The 24,865-nt window shown below is 32.4% G+C and overlaps 1 protein-coding gene across 3 annotated transcripts in view; it reads left to right on the top strand.

The window, feature by feature from the left end:
* Positions 1-24,865, top strand: part of GRID2 (glutamate ionotropic receptor delta type subunit 2) — a gene marked incomplete at both ends in the record, with an annotated part of 1,503,481 nt that overhangs the window by 251,057 nt on the left and 1,227,559 nt on the right. For all 3 annotated transcript variants that reach the window (XM_081304511.1, XM_081304512.1, XM_081304510.1), the window contains one exon: positions 9,794-9,949. In XM_081304511.1, the coding sequence (XP_081160637.1) occupies positions 9,794-9,949 (156 nt within the window). The remainder of the gene's footprint in view (positions 1-9,793; positions 9,950-24,865) is intronic.

The following is a 24,865-nucleotide window of genomic DNA, read 5'->3' as shown; positions in this document are numbered from 1 at the left end:
TCTAAAGAGAGAGAGAGAATTTTTAATATTTATTTTTCAGTTGTCAGTGGACACAACATCTTTACTTTATTTTTATGTGGTGCTGAGGATCCAACCCAGCTCCCTGCACATGCCAGGCGAACACTTTATCACTTGAGCCACATCCCCAGCCTCTCATTGCTCATTTCTTAAGAATAAAAATTATGAGGCAAACAAAACAAACAACAACAAAAAACAAACAAACAAACAAAAACAAAAACACAGCTTTAGCCGTGTTTGCAATCTGTTTTTGTCTAGGAGATTACTAAAATTATACTTAAAACTGATTTTTCCTAAGTATTTGATTTACACATAGTTAGGCTGAGATTACCCTACACATTGTTTTAGTCAGTGTTCTCATCTCTGTGACCAAAAGACCTGACAAGAACAGTTTCAGAAGAGGAAAAGTTTACTTGGGGCTTAAAGTTTCAGAAGTCTCAGTCTGTAGATGGCCAGTTCCTTTGCTTTGGACCTAAGAGGCAGAACAACATGGCAGAAGGGTGTGGTAAAGGAATGCAGCTCTGGACATGGCAACAGGACACACAGAGAAAGTTTCACTCAGCAATGTCAGAATATATACCCAAAGAGTCATCCCCAAAAGCTCATGTGTAAGACAATGCAAGAAAGTTTAGAAGTGAAATGATTGGGCTAGGAGAGCCTTAACCTAATCAGTTCAGTAATCCTTTGAGAGGGATTAACTTGGAGGTAACTGTAGGCAGATAGGTTGTGGCTGGAGGAGGGTCATTGAGGGTATCTCGTATGTAAACCATAGCACACATCTTGAAAGATGAGAGAATAAAATTCATTTTATAATCTCTTGCAGCTAATAAATATTCCCAATTCCCATATTTCTAAGGAAGCTCATGTCCTATTTGTGATTGCTGATTCTACAGTTATAGATCACCTCTTTTATCACTTCTCATGAAGTATTTTGTAGAACAAACCCCTAGCAATACGTGTGTGCTGCTCCCTAATATAATTCTTTATTCAGTATATGGAACAGTTAGCACATAGTAGAATAATACGGTGTGAAAAAAGCTTTAGCAGATATCTAATAAGATTTTCAGTTTTGCTTGATAATGTGCTCATGAAATAATGAGGAAGAAAATTTCAAATGATTGCAATTAAAGAAACCATAGGTTTGTGATTTATATCAGCAAGGTACCTTTTCCCTGTTTGAAATTTTCCTCATGAGGTATTGGTTTGCTATAGAAATGAAACCGTATGGTGTGTGTGTGTTTCACTACTAGGGACTGAACTCAGGCATGCTCTATCACTGAGATCTGACTCTAGTCCTGTGCATTTTTTATTTTGAGACAGGAACTTGCTAAATTGCCCCAGTTGGTCTCAAATTTGCTGCACTTCTTCTGTCTCTGGAGTCATTGGGTTACAAAAGTGTACAACCATGCCCAATTTGCAGAAGGTTTAAAGTGCTTAATTTCAAGTAATTTATAAATTAAGTCAATTCAGATAGATAAAGTTCAGATAGATACCATAGAAAAAGTTATATTTGATATTAGACATGAAATTACATATGTTGAAGACAAGCTGAACTTCATTATTTGCATGTTCAGTGTGTTTGAGTCTTCTAGGAGCTTAGCATTCACACTACATTTTTATAAAGGCATATCTTTTTTTAAATATTTATTTTTTTTAGTGGTAGTGGTACACAATACCTTTACTTGTTTGTTTGTTTGTTTATTTGTGTTGTGCTGAGGATCAAACTCAGGGGCTTGAACATGCTAGGCAAATACTCTACCACTGAGCCACAACCCCTCCCCTAATATACAGGTATATCTTTGATATACAACTTCACCTTTAGTTATATATATCAGTTGTCATACTTTTTTTAATGAAAGTTTCAGGTGGTATTAAAAATGTATAGTAAATCATTACAGGAGGGAAATGCTACATCTGTTCTTGTTCTAAAAATATCTGCAGCTCTTCTTGGTGAACATACTTTTCAAGTATCTACCTTATTGCTTTATTTTTTTATTTTTTAATGCAGCCTATCAATTTGAGAAGAGTTTGAATTGTGCAGTTTTTAAAGTGTCTATTCTCAGACCACTTCTTTTTGTTCTTGCCCTAGCATTTAAGTTTGCACTGCTGGGATGTTGCTTCAATTAGGTATGTGATGTAGTGAAAGGGACTGCAGCAGAGAATGCAAAGCTCTGGATTTCTTCACAAATTCAGTAGAAAAAAGAATTTAAAAGAATGAAATTATAAGAGAAAAATCTAGATTATCTAGATCCTCTAATAAATAACAAATTATTATCTGGTCCTCTAATAAATAACAAATTATTCTTATTTAAAGAAATGATCTTTGAATTGTTTACTCACTAACTAACATCGCAATACACAAGCTATTCTGAGAGGGTCTATGATCACACATGAAATGAGGATTCTAAAGATGAGCCTCCTTTTATGTTCCATGTGGAGGACTCGACTAATCTGTTTCTTAAGCAGCGTGCATTTCCTTTTCTCCAGAGATTTCTAGAAATTTTTCCACATAGTCAGATATTTCAGGTGACAGTATTATCAGTTTAAATGTGGCTTGGGGTACTAGATAATTATGCAGGAATTCCAAATGAAATATGATTTCAGTGTTATTGGGCAGTAGGGCTGAGGAAAAGGCCTATTTTGAATGAAATCACTTTATGAATTTGACTTAGTTCATGGTGTAAGGAAATGTCGCATTAAAACATAAATCCCCTCCCTTAAAACCTCTAGTGACAGTCATTGAAAATTTTGCTTATTGGTCCAAGGTGTGCCTTTCTTATTTTATGAGAGTTTATTTTAATATATTGAGGAAAACTGATGATTTAAAGGTGTCTGCTACTTAACCTTTTTATATTAACTGAAAGTAATGTGGGGATGAAATAAAGCAAAATTTGATTTTTACAATATTTAAATGTCTGTGATTATTTGTATTTCATTTGAGATGCATGTATAATTTCCACTAGCAATAGTGTGAATACCCTGTGTAGATGAAAAATGTTATAAATCTCTCAATTTGTATATCTATACACAGTGAAATTAATGTATATATGCATAGTACATTGTTAGAATTAAATAAAAACCCACTTGAGGATAGTAGCATCTAAAGTGGTAAGGATATATGATGATTTAACAATTCTGAATAGCTCTGCACAATTGTAAATCCTACTGTGACCAATAAATTGCCCATAGACAAAGACTTGTATTTTTTTTTCTTTCTTTTAACCTTCTACTTTAAAATTCTTGAAGCTTCTAAATAAAAGGAAGTAAATTTTATATAAGAATTGTCTGTGCTTAGAATTTTACTTTGAATCATAATTTTAACTCTTTTAAGCCTTATAATTAATTAATTTGATATGTTAATCACCAGAGTAATAATAGGTATTAAATATATGAGTTTGTGCATATATATATATATATATATATATATATATTATATGTATGTATTTTTACATATAAATATATGTGTAGATATATGTGTGCATAGGTGCAAATATATTTATGTACAATTAATATATATGTGTATATGTGTGTGTGTGTGTATAAACATACACCACATACACATATGTATGATGTGATTTGAAGGAAACATAATATGGTAGAAATGAAGAAAGCATAATATAGAAGAAATAGCTCCAAACTTGAAACCAGAAAACCTAATCTACACTACTACTACCATATACTACACTACTACCCCTTAAATGTTTGGGTGTGTAATTTTAGATAAGATGCTTAAAAATTGTAACTTTTGAGAAATTGAATGTTTTTGTATTTTATCTCTACAATTCATTTGAACAATGGGCTTGTGAAAACCATATGACTCCCAATTTTCATTATATTATCATCCTAATTTTGATATGATCTGCTTCAACATGTGTGTTAGACAGCTTTCTGTAATTGTAACAGAATACCTGAGAAAATCAACTTATAGGAGGAAAGGATTATTTTGGCTCACATTTTCAGAAAAATGTCAGTTTACAATCAGTTGACTCCATTATATCTGAACCTGTGGTTGAGCAGAACATCATGGCAGGGAGCATGTGGTAGAGCAATCTTGTCACCTTCTGATTGCCAGGAAGCAGAAAGCAAAAGAGAAAGGAAGGGACAGGTGACAAAATACACCCTTCTAAGGGTGCTTCTACTGACCTACTTTCGCCAAGTAGGCACTACCTCCTGAAGTTTCCAAAACCTCCCAATAGCACATTTACTGATTAATACATCAATTGACTCATCCTTCCATGAGGCAATAGTCTCCATGATGAAATAATTTCCCAGAGGTTCTGCTTCTCTATACTGCTACATTGGGGATCAGGTCTTCAGCCCATGAGCTTTTGAGGGACATTTAAGTTTTAAGCCATATCATCATGCAATAAATTTCAACTGTTTTGCCACCAAATCATTTGTTAATGAACAAAGTAGCTTAACTGATGATTTTTCTGTGTGTTGAGGAAAGACTGATTAGATGGATAGATGAATGGGTTGTTGCATGAATGCATGTGAATACATGGAGACAGAAAATGTGAAGCAGAAAATTTGGGGGGGGGAGGGGGAGGGAGGGAGGAAGCACAAAATGAATCAACTCTGTTGATTTCAAAGAATATTAAAGATTCAAATATGTAGCAACTATGTTACTTTTAAATGAAAAGATGTTGTTGTTTTTTCCATCTTAGATTAACTACCATGAAGAATTTATGTATTTAGACAAAATTAAATGAGTAAAGAAGTGAACTTTGTGCCTTAAAAAAAGTTAAATATCTTTTATTTTATTTTCAACAGAGAATTCTGACCAAAAGTGTTTTGGGCAATTGTTTTATATGTGTCTTTCTAAATAATGTGGCATTTAGTGCATATTAATTGTGCAAGGGAAATGTTGACACTTGTTTGCTTTCAATTTTTAGAATGATTAATTTAAAAGTTATTTGACAGGTTAATTACATAAAATGATGTAAGTAGATAGTTTCAATAGTTCTATTAAAGATGTGATAAAATTTCTTTAAGAAATATAAAAATATCAATATTTTAAGGGGAAAAATGAGCTCAATGGAGACATTTTTTTCCTACTATCTTGCCAGCTAAGCAATGTTTCCTCCAATTGCCTATTATATGTATATGACATAAAATAATTAAATAAATGTTCAAACTAAAAATAAAGTGTATGATTAATACCTTGCTAAATAAGTGGGTTCTTCCAGATTCATGATAATGCCAGTGATAAATTCACATTTAAGTACATTTGCAAGTCTACTTTTGTTTTAATTTTACTTAGAACTTGCTTATATATGAATATAGGAGTCCAATTTTATAAAATTATGTGTACATTAATATAAGCAAAGGTTAATCAATGAATATTTTCTTAAATATATTTTAGTTGTAGATGAACACAATACCTTTATTTTATTTTTTATTTATGTTTATGTGGTGCTGAGGATTGAACCCAGTGCCTCACACATGCTAGGCAAACTCTCTGCACTGAACCACAACCCCAGTCCTCAATGAATATTTTTGAGTATATAATAAATTGAAGAGTTCAAACTCATACCCATAGTTAATGACCTTTCTAATATACAAGAAGATAAGTAATTATGATAGTTTGCATTTAAAGACATATATGTATACCCATCTCTGTGTTACCATCTTTGTTGTAAGGATTAAATAACAACTTTATTCTCCTCCCATGAAAAAAGCAGACTACCAACCTCTAATTAGGGAGATAACTAGTTATAAAGTGGTATAATAGTAATATTTGGGAGCTACTGGGTTTTTTTCTTGTGTTATTGCTTAATTATTCTTCCTTGCAGTTTGGCCAGTAGGAAGTATATATAGGGTATAATTTGTTGATTGAATACCATGGGTGTATGGAAAAATAATTTCATCTGGACAAGTCTAACCTGATATTTTCCCCTCAGTATTATAAAATAAAAGTGACAGTGAAGTATGTTAATAAAATGCCTTGGAAGGAACTCCTATTGTTTTATCATGTTAGTTACTGAGTTATGAATATTCCATTTGTGAAATTATGGAGTTAAAAGTTAAAAGTTAGAGTTAAAAGTATTTCTAGGGGCTTGGATTGTGGCTCAGTGGTAGAGCTCTTGCCTGGCATGTGTGAGGCCTTGGGTTCAATCCTCAGTGCTGCATATAAATAAAATAAAATAAAGGTCTATTGGCAACTAAAAAATATTTTAAAACAAAAAAGTAAATCTAGGATGTCTGATGTAGGAGAACACCGACAATATGTGTGTGTTAATCCAAAGGGTAAAGAGAGGACATTTGTGTTCCTGCTGAAGTGCATGAAATATGAAAGGCCCTTCATTTCTGAAGTGCTTCCTGTGAAACATACCAGGTTGTTTTCAGAATGCTGGCTGTCTTTTGGGACAAAGCCAAATTTAAGATGAGATTTCATAGCTAAAGAAAAAAAGTAAATAAATACTGGGATTGGAAATGTTGGCTGAGATTTCTTGTCCTTGGGTTCTGCTGTTTGCACTAAGATGAACTGTTTCTTCTGTGCGCTTCCTTGCTGTTTGCAGAAAGATGAACTGTTTCTTTAGTACATTTTTTTCAGTATATCTTAATTCAGTGCTGAATTGACTAATTTGCTATCATTTCTGCTGGTTTCTGCCATTTATTAAGCCAGGTTTTAGTGTTTAAGGGAATAGTAAGTGTTCTGTCAGACAGTAGTAAAATACTTTCATTAAAAATGTATTACCAATATTCAGCCAGAAGTCCCCAACACCTCCTGCCATAAAACAAGGTTGATTACAGACCCTTCTTCTAAAAGACCCATTTAGCATACAGGACAAGCTGAAACATCTATATAAACACCTATCAGTTCTCTTTGAATAGACATTTCGGTTATCTGGTTTAAAATGAATTGTTGACTTCAGCTCCAATTATAGGAAATGTATATCATACTTCCTAACATATTGCTAAAAGGGTTTGTGTATCTTACTCAGATACTATTAAATTTCAATGTAATGACTGATCTCTATTTGTGTAAGAATTATCACATATTAAAATGAGTCTACACAAAATGATTTAACTCAGCATGATAAAAAATCTAACATATTGTCTAAATATTTTTATAAAATCTTAGTCTCAAAACTATAATCCTATCTGTGTCAGAAATGACATGTTACATAAAAAACCTGTCAATTTATCCATCTGATTATAATACTAACATATTAATATTCTGGCTAGTAAATATATCATGTAATTTGGAAGCACTCTATTTATATGTCAATTAAGAAATTATGCATTCCATTCTCTCACAGGTGTAGCCAAGGACAGTATATTTAAATATATAGAAAACAGAAGGCAATAGTGAGAGATGGCAAGCCAAAGTGTTATTATAATGCATGCAAATATAAAACCATGTTGATAAAAGAAAGTTAGTTTCACACAGTATGTGTCTTAGAAATCACCTTTTCATGGCAGGGTCATCTCAGGGTGGAGAGGTTAAGTGTAACCTGCTGTCCTCATTGAGCCTGAAAATTTCAGCCTTGCTTTATCATGCATTGATTCATGCATTTAGTAAAATGATATCTTGATGTGTATTTCCCTGGAAAGCTTGGAGCTTCTAAATATCAACAAAATTGTTGGTGTGAAGTGTCTGCGTGATAGGTAGATATGTATCTTTGTAAATTATAAATATATATTGTGTATACATTTGCGCATGCCTATATAGTCTGTCCCTATGTATGTATACATATAATAGCTGTATCATATTTATACATACAAAATATGCTATTTTTGTATACACTTTTTTATAATTGCTTATAAAATGAATATAATAGGAGCTGGGGTTGTGGCTTAGTGGTAGAACGCTCGCCTTGCATGTGTGGGGCACTGGGTTCGATCCTCAGAAACACATAAAAATAAAAGGTATTGTGTCCAACTAAAACAAAATATTACAAAAAATTAATATAATAGTAAAAAAACATATTTTTATATATGGATATAAATTTGGATAGGTATACACAGTCATTTCTTTGTCATGTTATTTACCCTGGATATATATCTTTTACTTATTGGTCAGATGTTTATAAGTAAAAGATGAATAATTTAAAAATGTGTGCTTGCTTAGAACTGGAAGTTAATAATACAAGGAAACCATGCATGGTAAGATGGTAAAGAGTTCCTCAGGTTTGCAATAAGTTCAAGCTGTGCATAAAAAAAATAAATCCCTATAGGTACAATCCTGAAAGACTGTATCCCGTAGTGATTTAGAGCAACAACATTGGAGTGAAGTAGGCTAATACTCTGGCCCTTATTGTGGGACTTTTATTTCATTTGGCATGTGGCATTTTTTTGCACTGAAAATTTCCATGACTCTAGTAAGTAGTATATTGACATAGATATTACATAATTATTTTAAGGATCAAATGTGCTACCACATTATTAAAAATCAATGAAAAATTTTAAGCACTCTTTGAATTATTCTGTGCATTTTCTTATTTTGTTGTATATATTTGAGGTATAGGCCTTGATATTTTTATATTCATATACATATACTGAACTTTTTACAGTTAAATTCTATGTGTGTATGTGTGTAAGAACATCTAAAATATACTCTCTAAGCAGTTTTTCAGCATACAATACAACATTAATTATTGTACTCAGGCTGCACATTACAGCTGTAGACTTGCTTATCCTACATAACTGCAAATTTGTTGCCTTTGACCTATATCTCCCCATCTCCTCACTAGGCACTGTTTTTATTCTATCTGCATCTATGAGTTTGGCTATTTAGATTCCACCAACAAGTGGGATTGTATAAGTATTTTTCCTCCTGTGTCTGGCCTATTTCATTTGGTTAATCATGTCCTCCAGATTCATTATTTTATTAAAAAGAAGACAGAGATAACATTTATTGAGAAATTACCTATTTAATTTCAGTGAGTTATTTACAGTTTGCACTTAGTACATGTAATGATCTTTACAGATAGATATTAGTTTTCTTAGATTTTCACAGAGGATGAATGTGGGGCTTAGAATCTGAATAGCTCACACAAGCTCATAGACTTAGTGAGTGGCAGAATCAGAATATGAAATCAATCAATCTGCACTTAGAACCATTATGTTTAACCAATATGGTGTGGACAACCAGTAAAGGTTAGCCACAGTGCTTATCAGTATCATTGTTGTATGTGTATGAAAAATGTCCTTGCTATTCCCTAGGACTTTCTTCAGGAAACATTTCTCCTTCCCCTCAGTTCACAGATTTATGTCCCTAAATGTTCTAAAAATATCAATGAGTTTATCACTATACAAGGTAATAAAACCCCTGTTCAAAAAGTGGAGGAGAGGGGGGCCACAAGGGGAGAAAGAAATAAAATGAAAAGAAAAAGGAATTCAGATTATAGTTTTGATTCCTGTATGCTCTGTAAACGGGCCTTCAAAGTTTTTTCTTGATTTTACCTCCTATTATTCACAAATGCATTCTTCAAACTATGAATTCCTAAAGACCTTGGGATATAAGACATTCCGTGCATTAGCCTGTCCTGCAAAATGCTTTTGTTCCTATTATATTGTCCCCCCCCCCCCCCCCGGCTGTCCCTACAATAACACTTTGATGTACTATTCATCATTTCCATGTGGAAGTGACTGTGTTCCTGCTCAGTTATCATGCTGCTTCTGTACAGTGTGTTCCAGTAATAAATAAAGTGCATGCTTTACGTGAACGTGTATGTTATTCAAATACATAAGTCTCTGTGGCATATTTCCAGAGGTCATGGCAGAGTATTTATGTTATTGTTTAATGGTAACACTCACTTCTTTCTAGGAGCAATTTTTGATGAATCTGCCAAAAAGGATGATGAGGTGTTTCGCACAGCAGTTGGTGACCTAAACCAGAATGAGGAAATCTTACAGACTGAGAAAATCACATTTTCAGTGACATTTGTTGATGGCAACAACCCTTTTCAAGCAGTTCAAGAAGGTAAGTTCCATTGTTTGTTTTTGTTGTTTAATGTAAATAGCAATGAAATGAGCCTCACAAAAGGCCATCCAAAATGAACATCAGTTTTGCATCTTTGCTACCAACTGTGGTGTTGCTTTCCTCCTAGAGTGCTGTTTTGTAAATGTTAATGCTGCATTCCACTTTCATCAGAATTTAGAAAGTTGTGTGTGTGTTTTTTTTTTTAATTGAACTATCATGTGAAAATAGGTATAATTATTTACAAAGTTTTGTGGCATTTTTATGACTTTGATGTAAATGAAACATACTTTTAAAATATGACTGTCAGTATTTTTACTTTGGTCTTCTCTGAGATAACTACCACCTTGAGTGTTGTTACAACTTGCAATGACATTTCCAGTGTACTCATGACAAATGCATTGCTACAAGGAAAAACTTTAGATACTGCATACAAATCAAAGGCTTTGTGCTGGGTTCCTAACATATTGACCTAGGCTATATTTTTTTTTCCTTCTACAATTTTCAAATATTAAAGAATTTTCCTCTATTTTCTCTGTACGTGAGTGAATTAAAAGTTTTCAATGTAAATACAAACTTTTTGTTTTATTGGAATGGTCATTCCAATTAATGAAAATTTTGACTGAAACATCTTATACTAGTGGAATTCTCTGTTTGATACTGTTAAGAATTCAATTAATTGTTTAGCTACCTCTTCAGTAAAGTGCTTATTGTATACGAAACTATTTGTTCCTAATTGATGTGGTCTGAATGTGTTCTTGCACAAAATTTTATATGGACACCTAGTTCCCGTGTGGTGGTATTAAGAGGTGGATTATTTGGATGGTTGTTAAGTCCTAAGGGCGCTGTCCTCATGTGTGGTGTAACTGCCTTCACAAAAGAGGCCCAAGGGAGATTTTTGTCCTTCTGCCATTAGAGGATACAGCCAGAAGTTATTATTTATGAGTAGGAAATGTACATCACCAGACATCAAACCTATTGATCCCATGATCTCGAACTTCCAGCCTCCGGAACAGTAAGCAATAATTTCTGTTATTACAAATTACCCAGTATAGGGTGTTTTGTTATTATCAATACAGAATAAGTCACTAATCTGTTTTATATTTTATTGTGATTCTATAGTTAGATTAAGGATAATGGATGCAAATTAATTTAATCAATTAGTTTTATCAAAAATTCAAATATGATTTGGCAATAGAAAAGGAAAATATCACACTTTCTATGGTAAAATTTGGCAGAGAGTTTATTTCTTTTGAGTCAAACATTGAAGGGGTATGAAAATTAAACCTAATTGTCTTAAAAATATGTTCTTATCATCTTCAATTATATCTGTTTGATATGTAGATAACTTTCATTAGACTACATTTTGATCAGTAGCACTGGCTATTCTTAAAATTTATGTTTACTTCTGTCAGAGAATAAATACAATGATTTGTGGTCTAAAGAATTTTTCTTATTAATTGTATGGAGTGAAACAAATATTATTTTGTGAAGTTAACAGAGTTGTTTTTAAAAAGTCATCTTTACAACCAATAGGAAAATATAGCTTTAAAATATGATGAAATTTTAAATTTTAATGAGTAATGTCAGAGCCAAAAATAGATTAAATAAATAAATATGCAGTAATTTGTATTTTAAAATCAAAATTACCCTGGGAATTTGGAGATTCAAATAATGAATATGTTGATAAATTTTCTATGGAAACGTTTAAAAGTTGTCCAGATTACTGCTAGAATTCATAATGCGATCTGCAAAATAATAGAGTTTAAAGAAGACAAATGATAATTTTAAATATATGTATTCTCTGGGAAGCATGATGTTAAGTTTTATGTCATTCCTATGATTTCTTTCTAAACCATACTTATTTTAAATGAACAAAATGAGAGCAGGGAAATCATTAGGACTCATTGATATATCTTCTGATTACATATTAGTTTTAGCATCTCTTCAAATAGCTAAAACATCCATGGTTTTAAAAATCTACCTTGACTGGAAAAGTAGTAGAAGGTAAAAAATGAAGGCAGCACAACAGGTAGAAGGGAATTATAAAATCAGAATAAATTTGTTCCTTACACTTTTTTTAAAGACTGTGATTTAAAAAGTGAAGATAATCTTTAAAAAAAATTATTGTTTTACATGTTGTTTCATGTAACCATCCTACTGCCAGTTACATTCTAGAAACAAAAATCTCTCTCAAAAGAAAGATGTGGGTTGGAAAGAAGTTGGGGCACTAAAAGTAGATTGAGACAGGGAATGTTTTCCAGATAGAGACCACTAGGAACTTGTGGAGAAGGAAGAGTGACAGCTTGCCTGATGGCTTCTAGTACTAATAAGATGTTCTGGAAGAGTTGGTTTGATGGTTTGCTCTGAGTAATGAACCTGAAATAAGTTCTAGGCAGCTATGGAGATCATTTGTTTCCCCATTAAGTAGCAAGAAGGATTTTGCTTAAGTTGTGAAGTAAAAAAAATAATAATTATTATTATTTTAGAGCTTTTTTGGTAACACACTGGTTTGGAAAGAAAATGTTCAGTTTAAAATAGAACAAGAAACAATTGAAAATTACTGTTTTTTAAAATGTTTTGAGGAAGTAATTTAGGAGATAATCTTAATCACCCAAGATTGTCAATTTGCCTAAGATCACATCTTTACTGTAACACAATTAAAATCTACAAAGGAAAGAGTGTTATAAAAAAAATCAGCTTCTTTAAATTTCTTTTAATTCCAAGGAGAAACAAAAGGTTCAAGGATATAACTATAACTAAATGTTTACACATAAAACATGTCTAATGAACTTATAGAAAATTCAAGGTTTTGTTTTTTCTACTTATTTGAACTTGAGAGACAGATACTTGAACAAACAGCATGATCAAACATATAGATATTTGGTGATAATAACAATAAATAATAAGGATCAGTGAAAAGAAAGATAAAAAAACTTAGTCATCTGAAATTCTGGATTCAGTTTATGGTTAGAATTTCTTCTGACCATCCATATTTAATTTTCTACAATCATTAAATAAAAGGGAGGTATTTACCAGTTAACATCCTACTTAAGGACAGGATTGATATTATAAAATTTTTTATAGCTTGCTTACAGTATATTTTGAATAATGATAGTTCTCACAGAGGAGTATCTAGAAAGTGATGTTTCTGTTAAAACACAATTCTAATGTTCCATGCTCTGGAGGTTTCTTTCTTCCTCTAAAACATGTATGAAAAATGGAAAAAGGGAATAATTTGAGTTATTTTCAAAGTTATAAGGTTAGTAACTGTAAAGGTGGAAAATTATTTGAATACTCTCACCATATGGATGAAGTAATTGAGAATCAGAGAAGTTAAGTAATATTCATGAGTATTTTTATGGCCACTATGGAAGTATGTAGCAGAAAAGAACTAAAACAAGAGCTCCAGACCACTGGTCCAATATTTTTCTTGCTACATTTAGTATCCAACTCCCTCCTAGACACACACATGATAATTTGTTCTCAAACTTGAATACACACACATACATCCTCATGAGATAACAGCATGTTTTAGGATTTGAGTGCTTTGAGGAATGGAATGGATAGACAGTTTATATGTGTTGATATTTATTTGATGCAAACATTTTTATGTTCATGGCATAGAACAGTAGAAAATTTTCAATCTGGGTGATAAACGCCAGTAATCAAAATATGTAAATCATTTTTGTTCTTTCAGATTTGGATTGCTTTATCTGTAAAAGATGAATTCAGAACATAAGTGCATTTTTAAGGCACTTTCATCTCTTTGGTTTTGTGATTTTTAGAATGCATTTGCTGAATTAGAAACATATAGAAATGGTTATTATTTAGTTTATCATTAGGGAAGGTTTCACATTGCTGAAATTGCTCATAGTTTTTCATATTTGACTATAAAATAAATTAAAAAGATGTATGATGCCTATCTTTTGTTTTGCTATTTCATCAGCCTAGTCATCACAATGAAAATAACTTATTAGTATCACCAGAATAAAGAAAAGGCCTTTTTCTAGTTCAGTGGACCTAGACCAACTTAGTTATTGCTAGATTTCTTTTTTAATTTCTCTCTTATAGATCGTTTCCTTTGTGGTATCCATATAGTATATATAGCATAGATATATAAATGTTTGGTGTAAAAAACACTGTGGACTCTACTGAGCAGTAGCAATTGGTTATTTGTTAGGACTTTTCTGGAACCAACATACCATGGCCCATGGAAGGTGAGAATTTATAAGAAAGCCAAATCTAGAAAAGTGAAGAGAGTGCATTTGTTGTAATAGTGTCAGTTTGGAAGGTGAAGACAGAATGAATCCAATGTAATCTTACATGAACTAAATTCATCAGGGAGAATATAAAATATCATGCAGTGATATTTAATGGTAAAATTCAGCTAAACATTTTGGAATAATTGCTCTTATTTTAGAAAAACACCTAAAATTGCAATGCATAATATGTATTAAGGCAGAAGTCACAAATGATGTTATTTAAAAGAAAATATATCATAATTATATTTCTTTATGTTTTATGAATAATGTTGGTATAATTAGCCATGCCAGGCATATGAAAATTGTCCAGTGCTTCTAAAATATTAAAATTTGAATTAGCATATTGAAGTATAAGGCATTGAATAAAACTCCATTGAGAAATCCAGGGATGATAGGCATTCTCAGTTGGATTTGACTCAGATTTCTTCCAAAATGAAATGATTGTAATTTTATGAAGTACACTTGTACAACAATGAAATTGTTTCCATTTTTTATTTATGACACCACTCTCGCTTGTTTATAGTCATATTTAAAAGACACATATATCCATTTTATATGTGAATGTAGGATGACAGGCAAATAGCAGAGCTAGAAACAATGTAAGGAAATCTAGCTAGAAAAAAGCACTCCTCCAAACTCATCACCATCCATTGTGAGTATTTCTGGTGCCTTTGGCTAAATCTGAATAGTCTCGTTCAAAGAGGAAATAAATGTAAAAGAATGATTTATGTGTCTGCACTACTTGATACTTTATTGCAGGGCTTAGTCTCATAATTTATATTCCTCTCTGCTTTAGTAGGACATTTTACTGTGGTACAAATCTGCTAATTCTAAAATTCTTAAATTGGTGTCTGCATTTTCCTAGCTTAAGAATACAGTATTTATGTCTCTTCATTCTCTGTGTTTTGGGGCCAATTTTAATAATGCAAACTCTAGTTTCTTTTCTGAATTGTCTGATAATAAACTAAATTGGAGAATTTAGTGATGCCAGAGTCCAAACAAAAAGATCAAGTAGGTTCAATTTTACTAATTCAATTATTTGCTTCTCTGTTTACTTTTTTTATTTTTTCTTTCTTTTCCCACAACAAAGTTAGTTAAGCTTTGAGCCCTAGTGTCTAGCCCCAATGTTCTTGTAAGTCCTCCTCAGATACATATGTGTAGTGTAGAAGGAATAAACTAAGCAATTAACTTGCCTATTCCAAATACTTGCACATTAAGAGGGATTTGAAATGTCTATTGGGCAACTGGACTACCTACTTTCCCCATGGGTCTGGGATATTTAGCTTGGGCATTTCCCTAGCAATCTCTTGAGAAGTCCTTTATCACTTTTTCTCCCTGTCAGCCACATTTCCACAACTGATCAATAAAGTCTGGAATCCACATCTGCCTCAAGTGTGAATGTTAGTACTCATTATCAATGTAGTATTAAAGTATAAATAATTCTACATCTGTTAGAGACAAAACCAACATGCATTCCTTTAAACATCTCACACAAGCCCTTTCCATTGAAGATTTGCCCTGTAGAGGAATTAAGATATTATATATTTGGAATTTAATTTTGATCATACTCATTCAAATCCCTGTATCTAAGAACTTTGTAAGTGCCCTGTCTTCTTCCAAGATTGGTTTAACCACAATGAGGGACAACAAAAAAAAATAAAGGACACAGTGTATGATGGAGCAAACACTAAAATGTGCCCAAGGAAAGCTGTAGAATTTTAAAGTTTGAAAAGACATGCTGTTGTCTTCAATATATACCTTGAATTTTAAAATATGTTCATACTAGAAAGGCACAGGTTGTTCCAGCTTTTTAAAATTTTATTTTAAAAAGAGAAGGGTAATTTTTTTCTTAAAGAAATTCTTTACTTTTCTCTTTAAGAAAATACAAACATAAATACAAATTGCATAGACTAATTATTTTTTATGTTTTTTTTGCTGTTCTTCTGTATTTGTAAGCCTTTCTCTTGTCTCATTCAATACCACACTCTAATACCATGACTAGACTGAGATTCAGATGTTTATAGACCTCTGTATCATAATTTTATAATCTTTTTGCTTCAAAGCCTTTTATTTCACTATCTACAATTGTGTACCGTTATTTAAGTTCAGTCATAAAATATATATTTTAGCAATACGTGCTGCCCTGGATCTTGTTTTACTTAGAAGAATCTTTAATAGCTTTCTTTGGAAGTTCTTTTTAAAGGAAGTAAAGATTTGTTCTTTTGTTGGTCCTAAAGTGTTTTTTCTCCTACCAATTACTTTATAATAATAACAATAAAAATAAACACTTTCTTCTCTATAGATACAGAATATGATATGGTAACATAATTCAGTTTTTAATCAGTCTTTTATGATACTTACTCAATAAAAGAAGTACCTATATGTCTTGAAGTAACTCTGAATATATGGTTTATTGGATTAAAAATCACATTTACCTACCCTCTGCAGTTGTAATGAGAGTTCATTGGGTTGTCATGAAAATAGTTTAAGTTCATGTGGACAATGACTTTACTGTTTCTGACTATTATCAGTATTGTTGAATTCCAAGTCTCTAATGATCCAGTTTTTTGCTTAGTTTGAAAACAAAGAATAATCTTAATTATTTTCACATTTAACACCTAGTTTGGTGCAACTTGGTAAGTTTTGTTGAGTTTGTGGGATTCATACTATTTACAGGTTTCTGTACTCTTAAAAAACGCTGGATTATCTTGTAGTTTTCAAAATAATAATCATTGGAACAATCACTTTAGAAAGGAGTGCATAAAATACTAATGTGCAATAGGATATTGCATATTCTAGGAGAAATGATGATTCAGCAAGCACTTTTGCATGGCCTATTCTATTCATCCTTAAGCTGTTTTTTCTGTGCAATGCTGTATTCCCATTAGTCACTCCACAGTCTTTCATGGTTATCTTGACCTTTATTCTATTATCCTATGTGTGGTTCTGATCTGTGTGTACCTACTCCTTTTACACAATGTAGTGCTGTTTTTACATTATGTTCTATCTCCCTTTAATCCTTGATATCCATATTGTAGTATAAACACACAAGATGTATATATTTGGTTTAATACATACATGGTTCATTGGATTAAATAGATGCCTGTATTTAATCTGTTCTCTATACAATTTTCTTTGATCCCTTGATCAAACCTAATTTCTCTGAGCCTTAGCTTCTTCAGATGGAAGATGGGAATGAATATACACTCCATGGAGTCATTGCATAATGACTATATGGGGGCCATACTTGTTTTAGGTAGGTGTATTCCCTTACTAATCAGAATACATCTTAATAATAGTGGGATACATAATGATTTAGTACCATTTCATGCCTCCATCAGTATATTTCCATCTCTCTCTGATATTTCCTTCTCAGATATCCTGTACTTCTTGTATTGGTGGTTCCCATGGATACTTCTCAGTATAACTTATTATCTACCTAGTTACCATCATAGTTTTGCCCAGCTGGATCTTTCCTCATCAAGATTCTGAATGCTGTGGTTGTAAAATTATTATAGAATGCAATACTTTTGCTATTTTTTCCCTCTTTTCCTGAGCTAGTTCTGCTAGTCAGCACAGGAAGATGAGAATTATATTTGTAGTGTAATTTATTTTGCAAATAATAGTGATGTTGTAACATATGTACTTAGTGTTGGGAGGATTTAAAATACCTTGTTACAATTTCTGGGAAGAGAGAAAGCCTGTGGAGACCAAATTAAAGCTTTCTGATGATTTGTGTAGGCTTAACACAATCAGTGAAGTAAATAAGGCACTGAGTCATAACTAAATGGGATTCAGTTGTAGAGAAGCATAATGTTGTAGAAGAGTGATATATATGAAGGTCAAATATAGAAATGAATTCAAGGAAAGCTTTATGCTTTGAGAGATGCATCATCTCTGGTATTTGAGCTTATTTCTGACATGATTGTTTAAAAGGTTATCCTTCTATGTTTTGCACATTTTCATTCTGACTACACATGGTCAAATATTAACTCTAAAAACTTGGTCACTGGTTTTCCATGAATTTCTAGTACTGTCTTTTTCAATAACATTATATTACGTTATTTTCTGAAGAATTCATGTCTCATTTCAAAATATATTTGCTTTTTTGTTTTGTTGATAGACTAACAAAACATGATGTTGAGATTGCCTTATATTCGATAAGTTGTGTTATCGAATATAAAAATATAAAAACTAAAAAGTGTCTATTGCATATGAAAGATATGATCCAAGGTGGAAAATAAACATCATTTCTCAGAATGTATTGAGAGTGCAAAGCAGCTGTTCAAATCAAAGTGAGAAACAATCCCAGAAAGGGATTATTATTTAATAGTTTTAATATGAATTTATAAATATTCTTGTACTCTTGAATATACATTTATATAATGTCAAACAGAATACTTCAAGGTGGTCCTCCATATTCATTCATATCATTAAAAGGAAAGCTCAGGTGAGATGAAGTCAATGGGGGATTTAAAAAAAAAGTAGCAAAGGACACATTCGTACAAGTCAAAGAATAAAAAGCTGACTTATCAGCCCATTCCACCTGCTACCAAATTCTTTTCTCATTGTGATGTTATTATTTATTCAGTTAGATTCAGTGTTTAGAGTTATTATTTCCATATTTTTATACAGTTTTGAATTCTTTTGATTTTGCCAAGTTCAAAGGAGTTTTGTCTCTATATTTATCATTTATTAACTAATATATATGTATATATGCATATTTCTATTTTACATGCCATATGTACATATGCCACATTTCTATGTATATACCATGTGTATATACCATATATGCATAAGTATATAAATGTTCATGGTGTATATATATGTGTGTACGTATGAATGCATATAAAAAATTAGTTAACGAAGTACACTTGATCTTTCTTTCGATGCTGATGACTGCTCTTCAAGGAGCAATGTAAAAACCTTATTTATTATTTGTGTCAAAACAGAAAAGGGCAGGTTATATGTCAAACCACCACCCGTTAGCTTACTCAAAATTCATGCCATAGTCCTGAGTGAGCACAGAAGGAATATATCACCAGTTTACACTTTCTTTCTTTGGAAAGCACTTAAAACTTAAGTATGGAAACAGTAGGTCAAATGAAACAAAAACCAGGGATTACCAAAAATTTTAAATTTTAAATGTTTGCTTATTTGTAAGATGATTTTTGATGCACTGAAATATACTAGATTGGTTTATACAGCTGAATGAAACAACAAAATCATACTATATTTATAAATAAAAGGAAAATATCATGTGACTTAATAGGAGGGATACGTATAGGGGTTAATAATGATGGGATGATCATGAAAGTTAAAAAAAATTTTTTTCAGCAAAAATGTCAGGTTGTATAGCAGCCAGTCTTGAAAAGAGAAGAGGGAGCAGCATTCCAGGGTATTGTATATGGGAAAATTGTTTGGAGACAGCATTGCTGTGTTTGAAGGACAAGATTATCTTTTGAACACCAGAGTGTTAATTTTGATTCATTAACAAATTTTTATTTCTATCATCAAAGTCATTTTTACTGGGTAATAATATTATTCATGAATTTGTTCCCCAAATCAGCTTCAGTTTTTCATGCTCCCTTTGGAAAAGAAAGATACTCCAAAGGGAAGCCTAATGGTCTTGCATGTGAGGCTTATGAGGTATGCATTTCTCTTTATTGAAATCTATTTGTATTTTAAATTTACCTCTGTAACTCTAATTTTGAACATAGTTTTAAAAAACATTGGGCTGTTCAAGTAAGGGATATTTTTCGCCAGGAGAGAGAAACAAAAATAGAGCAAATTAAAGAATGAATTTTCCTCTATTTTCCTGGTCTTCTAATACAGAGTAATGCACAGAGATATATTAATATTGAACCCTGGGAAAGAAACCTCATTTTGTGGATTTTATATTTGCAATTTGCTATGCATCCTAACAGAAGGCCTTTTTTGAAAAATCCAATAATGTGAAGTAACATTTACTTATTTATAACTTACTATGTCCCGTGAGCTGTTAAAAGTGCCTTGGTTTTTGTCTACATAATCTTTATACTACCTTATGACTTGTAAGGCAGTTACTATACTTATTAGCTTTTCACAGAAGAGAAAGCTAAGGAGCAGTTTGGTTAGTCTAACATGTCACACGAGGAACCTTTGGAAAGGTATTGGGAACACTGGTTTCTCTCTAGGTCTGCTACGTGGGAGTCACTGACATATCAGTGGATGTGTATTTTCTGCCTTTTTCATGTATCTCAAACAAAAGATGCTTTCCCCAAAGGCACTGCATTGTTGTCCACATCACTCTCTGGTTTTATACTTCAGTAATTCCTCCCCTCTCTATCCTTTGGGCCTAGGACCCATCTGACCTAGGACTAGCTCTGGACTCTTGTACTATCCCTCATTTTTCTTCTGTACCTCTCTCTTACCTGCATAACCCATACCTTTGTAGAAGAAGCACTTTTCTCAAAATATCCTGGTTTGGATTGTCACTATTCCCTGCAGAGATTTTAACTGATTTCATTCTTTAACTGAAATAAAATCATTTCCTTCTATTGCCTTCTGTCTCTAATAAGCTGAAGTCTTTATGTTCATAGTTTTTTTGTTTGTTTGTTTGTTTGTTTCGTTTTGTTTTGTTTTCCTCACTAAAACTAAATTCATGCAATGGTTGACTTGATGTTAGAAATGCTGAGAGTCAGAATCCCTTTAAAAAGGCACTGGGTCTGACCAGACACAGCTGATTTCTGAATAGCCACCCCATAACGGAGTTGAATGGCTTTTCATTAAGAGGGCATCATTATTTTTAGTTATGTTAATAAGACAAGTGGAAAGAACTTTATGAATGTTAATGATCCAGTTATATATTTAAAATGTCTCTTTTTAAAAAACCTTATACTTGAATTAAAGAGGTTGATGGATCAGTTGTTCACAAATTCTTGAATATTTTACCTCATTTTCTACAGGGTAAAATTTTTCTATATCTTCCTTTATTCCATTCTTTTAGTAGTGCTTTATTTAAAAACAAAAAAATAAAGCTAGACTTCTTCCCAAGTCAGTGAAGGGAAAAAGAAACAAGTCACTTAAAAAATTGCACAGAAAGGTTTTCTGTTACCTTATAGCTTTTTGTTATCTATGACCAGAATAGTGAAGAGAAACTAATATATTATCTTTTGATTTTTCAGACCCATAGTTTAATATGTGATAATGAACAGCAAACAGACAAACCCCAGAAAACAGAGCAAGAGGAAGAATAGGAAAGTTCTTGGAAAGCATGACTAGCATTATAAGGTGATTACTTCACACATCCAAATTTTCACTGTCTCAGTATGAGACACTAATGTACAGTTAAGGAAGCATATGGAAGCACTGCATCTTCAAAGAACTGTGAAAAAAATAACAAAGTGAAATATATGTCTACAAACAATGAGATTGTGAGAGGATATATATATATATATATATATATATATATATAGATAGATAGATAGATAGATAGATTTGTGTGTATACATATATATATATATATATAGAGAGAGAGAGAGAGAGAGAGAGAGAGAGCGCACGCGTGTCAACTGGGGCTGTAGTAGACTGAGGATGGAAACTTGTTGCCACAAGAACACAAATTTAACTCTTCTCTCATAGTCTGTATCCTGTTCTCAACTTTACTTGCCCCTCTTTCCAAGACCAATGGAGCTATAGTGATTTTAGCATGGAGAGAATCATGGTAGAGCAAGTAAAATTAAACACTAGTAAAAATATTAATTAAGAAATTGTCTTTGATATAACAACAACTCATTTTCATTTCTTTGAAAATGTGGCCAAGGTAAGGAAAATGATTTGAACTAAAAGATACCACTTCAAAGTTTCAATGCCTTCACTGTGTTTTAAGAGCAAGTGATATTTTAAAAATAACTATCCCACATCTTTAGCAGAGGAATTGCTTTTCACATTGAAGAAAGAGATAAGTTCCCAAGTTTTATAATATAAAAAGTGTTATACATATGCATTAACTAATGCTCTGAAAGAGTTTTTTTACTACACATTTGGCATTGTGGTCATGGTCATGGCTGTAAGTTCTTACATGAATACATGGATTGTTTCCTAGATGAGATTGCCAAAAAAAATAATGAGATATATATATATATATATATATATATATATATATATATATATATATATATATATATGATGGTTCCTTTAAATGCACTGTCTATGATATCTATTTTTTAATTAATGTTTTAACATGACAGTATTTTGGTTGGTCTGATTACCTCAAGTGGCCAATGTGGCTTGTTGACTGTAATCTGAAAATTAGCCACTGTTTGTTAATCACTGATTCATTTATTCTTTCATCTACATAGATATTATTGAGAGCTTATGATTTGAAAAATACTGTGAATGTGCAAAGAAATGCTAAGATGTATCAGTGTGGTTACTAGCATAAGAATCTTATGTTTAGCAAGTGACAGATATCAATAACATCATTGCAGAACCTAAATGACCATGATACAAAATACAGTAAGTTATAAAGTTTTCAAAGGGCATTCCATTCTCATCCTCTCTCATTATGTGTATAAAACAAAATGTTACAGGTTTTGAAGGTACTATGTGTCTGTACTGCTGCTCTCCTTCCTTCACACAAACAGAAGGAATTTTTCTTACCTATCTATTCAGTGAATCCCCACTGTACAGTACTAAGCATAACAGTTCATTTGAAATCAACTAACACCATCTCAGTCTTGTTGGTAATCTTGCTCTTTAGCTGTCATATCTATGTTCGTTCATCCAATTGATTAAACAAATATTTGTTGTGTTTCTATGTGCCACAGATTAATCTGGGAATTCATGGTTTACCTGCAAAAAAACAATATCCTGCCTGGTGCATGCCTGTGATCCCTGTGGTTTGGGAGGCTGAGGTAGGAAGATCGCGAGTGCAAACCCAGCCTCTGCAATAGTGAGGCCCTAAGACGCTGTCTCTTAAAAAAGATATAGTAGGGCTGGGGATGTGGCTCAGTGGTCAAATGTCCCTGAGTCCAATTCCTGACATGCCACACCCCCTCCCCCCCCAAAAAAAACCCCAATATCCTCTTGTCATGTGTAGGATGAGAGAACAGCAAATAATAAATATAATTTCAGGTTGAAGAATTAGTCTACAAATGGGAAAGCTTACTGGTGATAGAAATGATGGAGATGGAATGCCATTTCAAATAGAATGGTCGGGAAAATAGCTGAGAAAATGCCTTTTAAACAGAGACCTGAAAGATGAAAGGTAGCAAGTGCTGTGGACATCTATGGGAAGGAATTCATGCAAAGAGTTCTGACATTGATTCACTCTAGTTCTTCTTCATGACCACATTTTTATCTTATGAATTATGTACTTGTAACTAATCACACCTTTGGGTATGCTCATTAATTATGTAATCATCATACCTTTGAGAATACATGTATGCAAATTCTGGCCAGTACTTGTACTCACTAATATCTTTTGGGTTGTCAGTGCTCCAGTAACTGAACACAAAACTCAAATCAACATAATTATATTTACCTCTCCAAACATCTCAGTATGTGAAGCAAAGGCCTCCCACTGCTCCTGCCTACCCTAGTGAAGATTTCCAGTTTTGAGGGCCCAGACATGGCACTTTTGTGTTTGCCCTTTGTCTTCTCCTCTTCCCTTAACTTCCTCCTTCCCCTCCTCCTCCTCATATCAATATCGAGGTATAATTTAAGACACCATAAAATTAATATTATAATTGCATAATTTAATTATTGGAGTAAATTTATAGCATTTTGCAATCATCCAGTTTTACAACAATTTTCATCACTCAAGCCTGTTTATAGTCCATCAGTTTTTGGTCACATACCACCTCCAGCCAACAACAAATTGCTTTTCGTAGATTTGTCTCTTCTGGCTATTTCATTCAAATGAAATCTGATAATATGTAGTCTTCTGTGTTATGTATCTTTTGCTTAGAATTGATTTTTGATGTTCATTCATTGCATAGCATGTGTCAAGAATTTTGTTTTTCTTTAATTATGTATAGTGTTCCATAGTAGGGATACGTAACTTTCTTTTTAATTCAAAAGTTACGGAACTTTGCATTATTTTGATTATTATTATTTTTTTTGCTATTAGGAAAAATGATGCTATGGATATTTATGTAAAAGCCTTTGTGTACATGTATATATTTAATTTTGTGTCTTAGTTTGATTGAGCTGCCATAACAAAAGGCCAGAGACTGGATACCTTAAACAACAGGAATCTATTTTTCTCATAGTTCTGAATGCTGGGAAGTCCAACATCAAGGCGCCAATAGGGTGAAGAGTCTGGTGAGAGCTGTTCTTTTTGGGTTAGAGATGAACACCTTCTCAGCCTGTGTGGATGTGATTTCTTCTTTGGGTGCAAAACAATAGTGTGCTTGGGCTCTGTGACCTCTCTTGTTTAGGAATACTAACCCTACTGGATAAAGGCCCTCATGTTTATAACTTGATTGAACCTTATTTATCATCTTCCAATGCAGTTACCAAGGGGGAGAGTGCTTCAACAGATGAGATTTTTTTTAATGGGGATAAAAATACTTATTTATGATCTTTTTCCAAGGTATCTATCTATGAGGAAATTGCTTAGTTTTATTAATGTTTACCTTCTAAAGTAACTGCACAATGGTTTTCCAAA

The sequence above is a fragment of the Spermophilus citellus genome (assembly GCF_964194105.1).
Source record: "Spermophilus citellus genome assembly, chromosome: 8".
Classification (NCBI taxonomy): domain Eukaryota; kingdom Metazoa; phylum Chordata; class Mammalia; order Rodentia; family Sciuridae; genus Spermophilus; species Spermophilus citellus.
The sequence above is the reverse complement of the archived record's forward strand: the minus strand, read 5'-3'. Positions and strand labels throughout refer to the sequence as shown.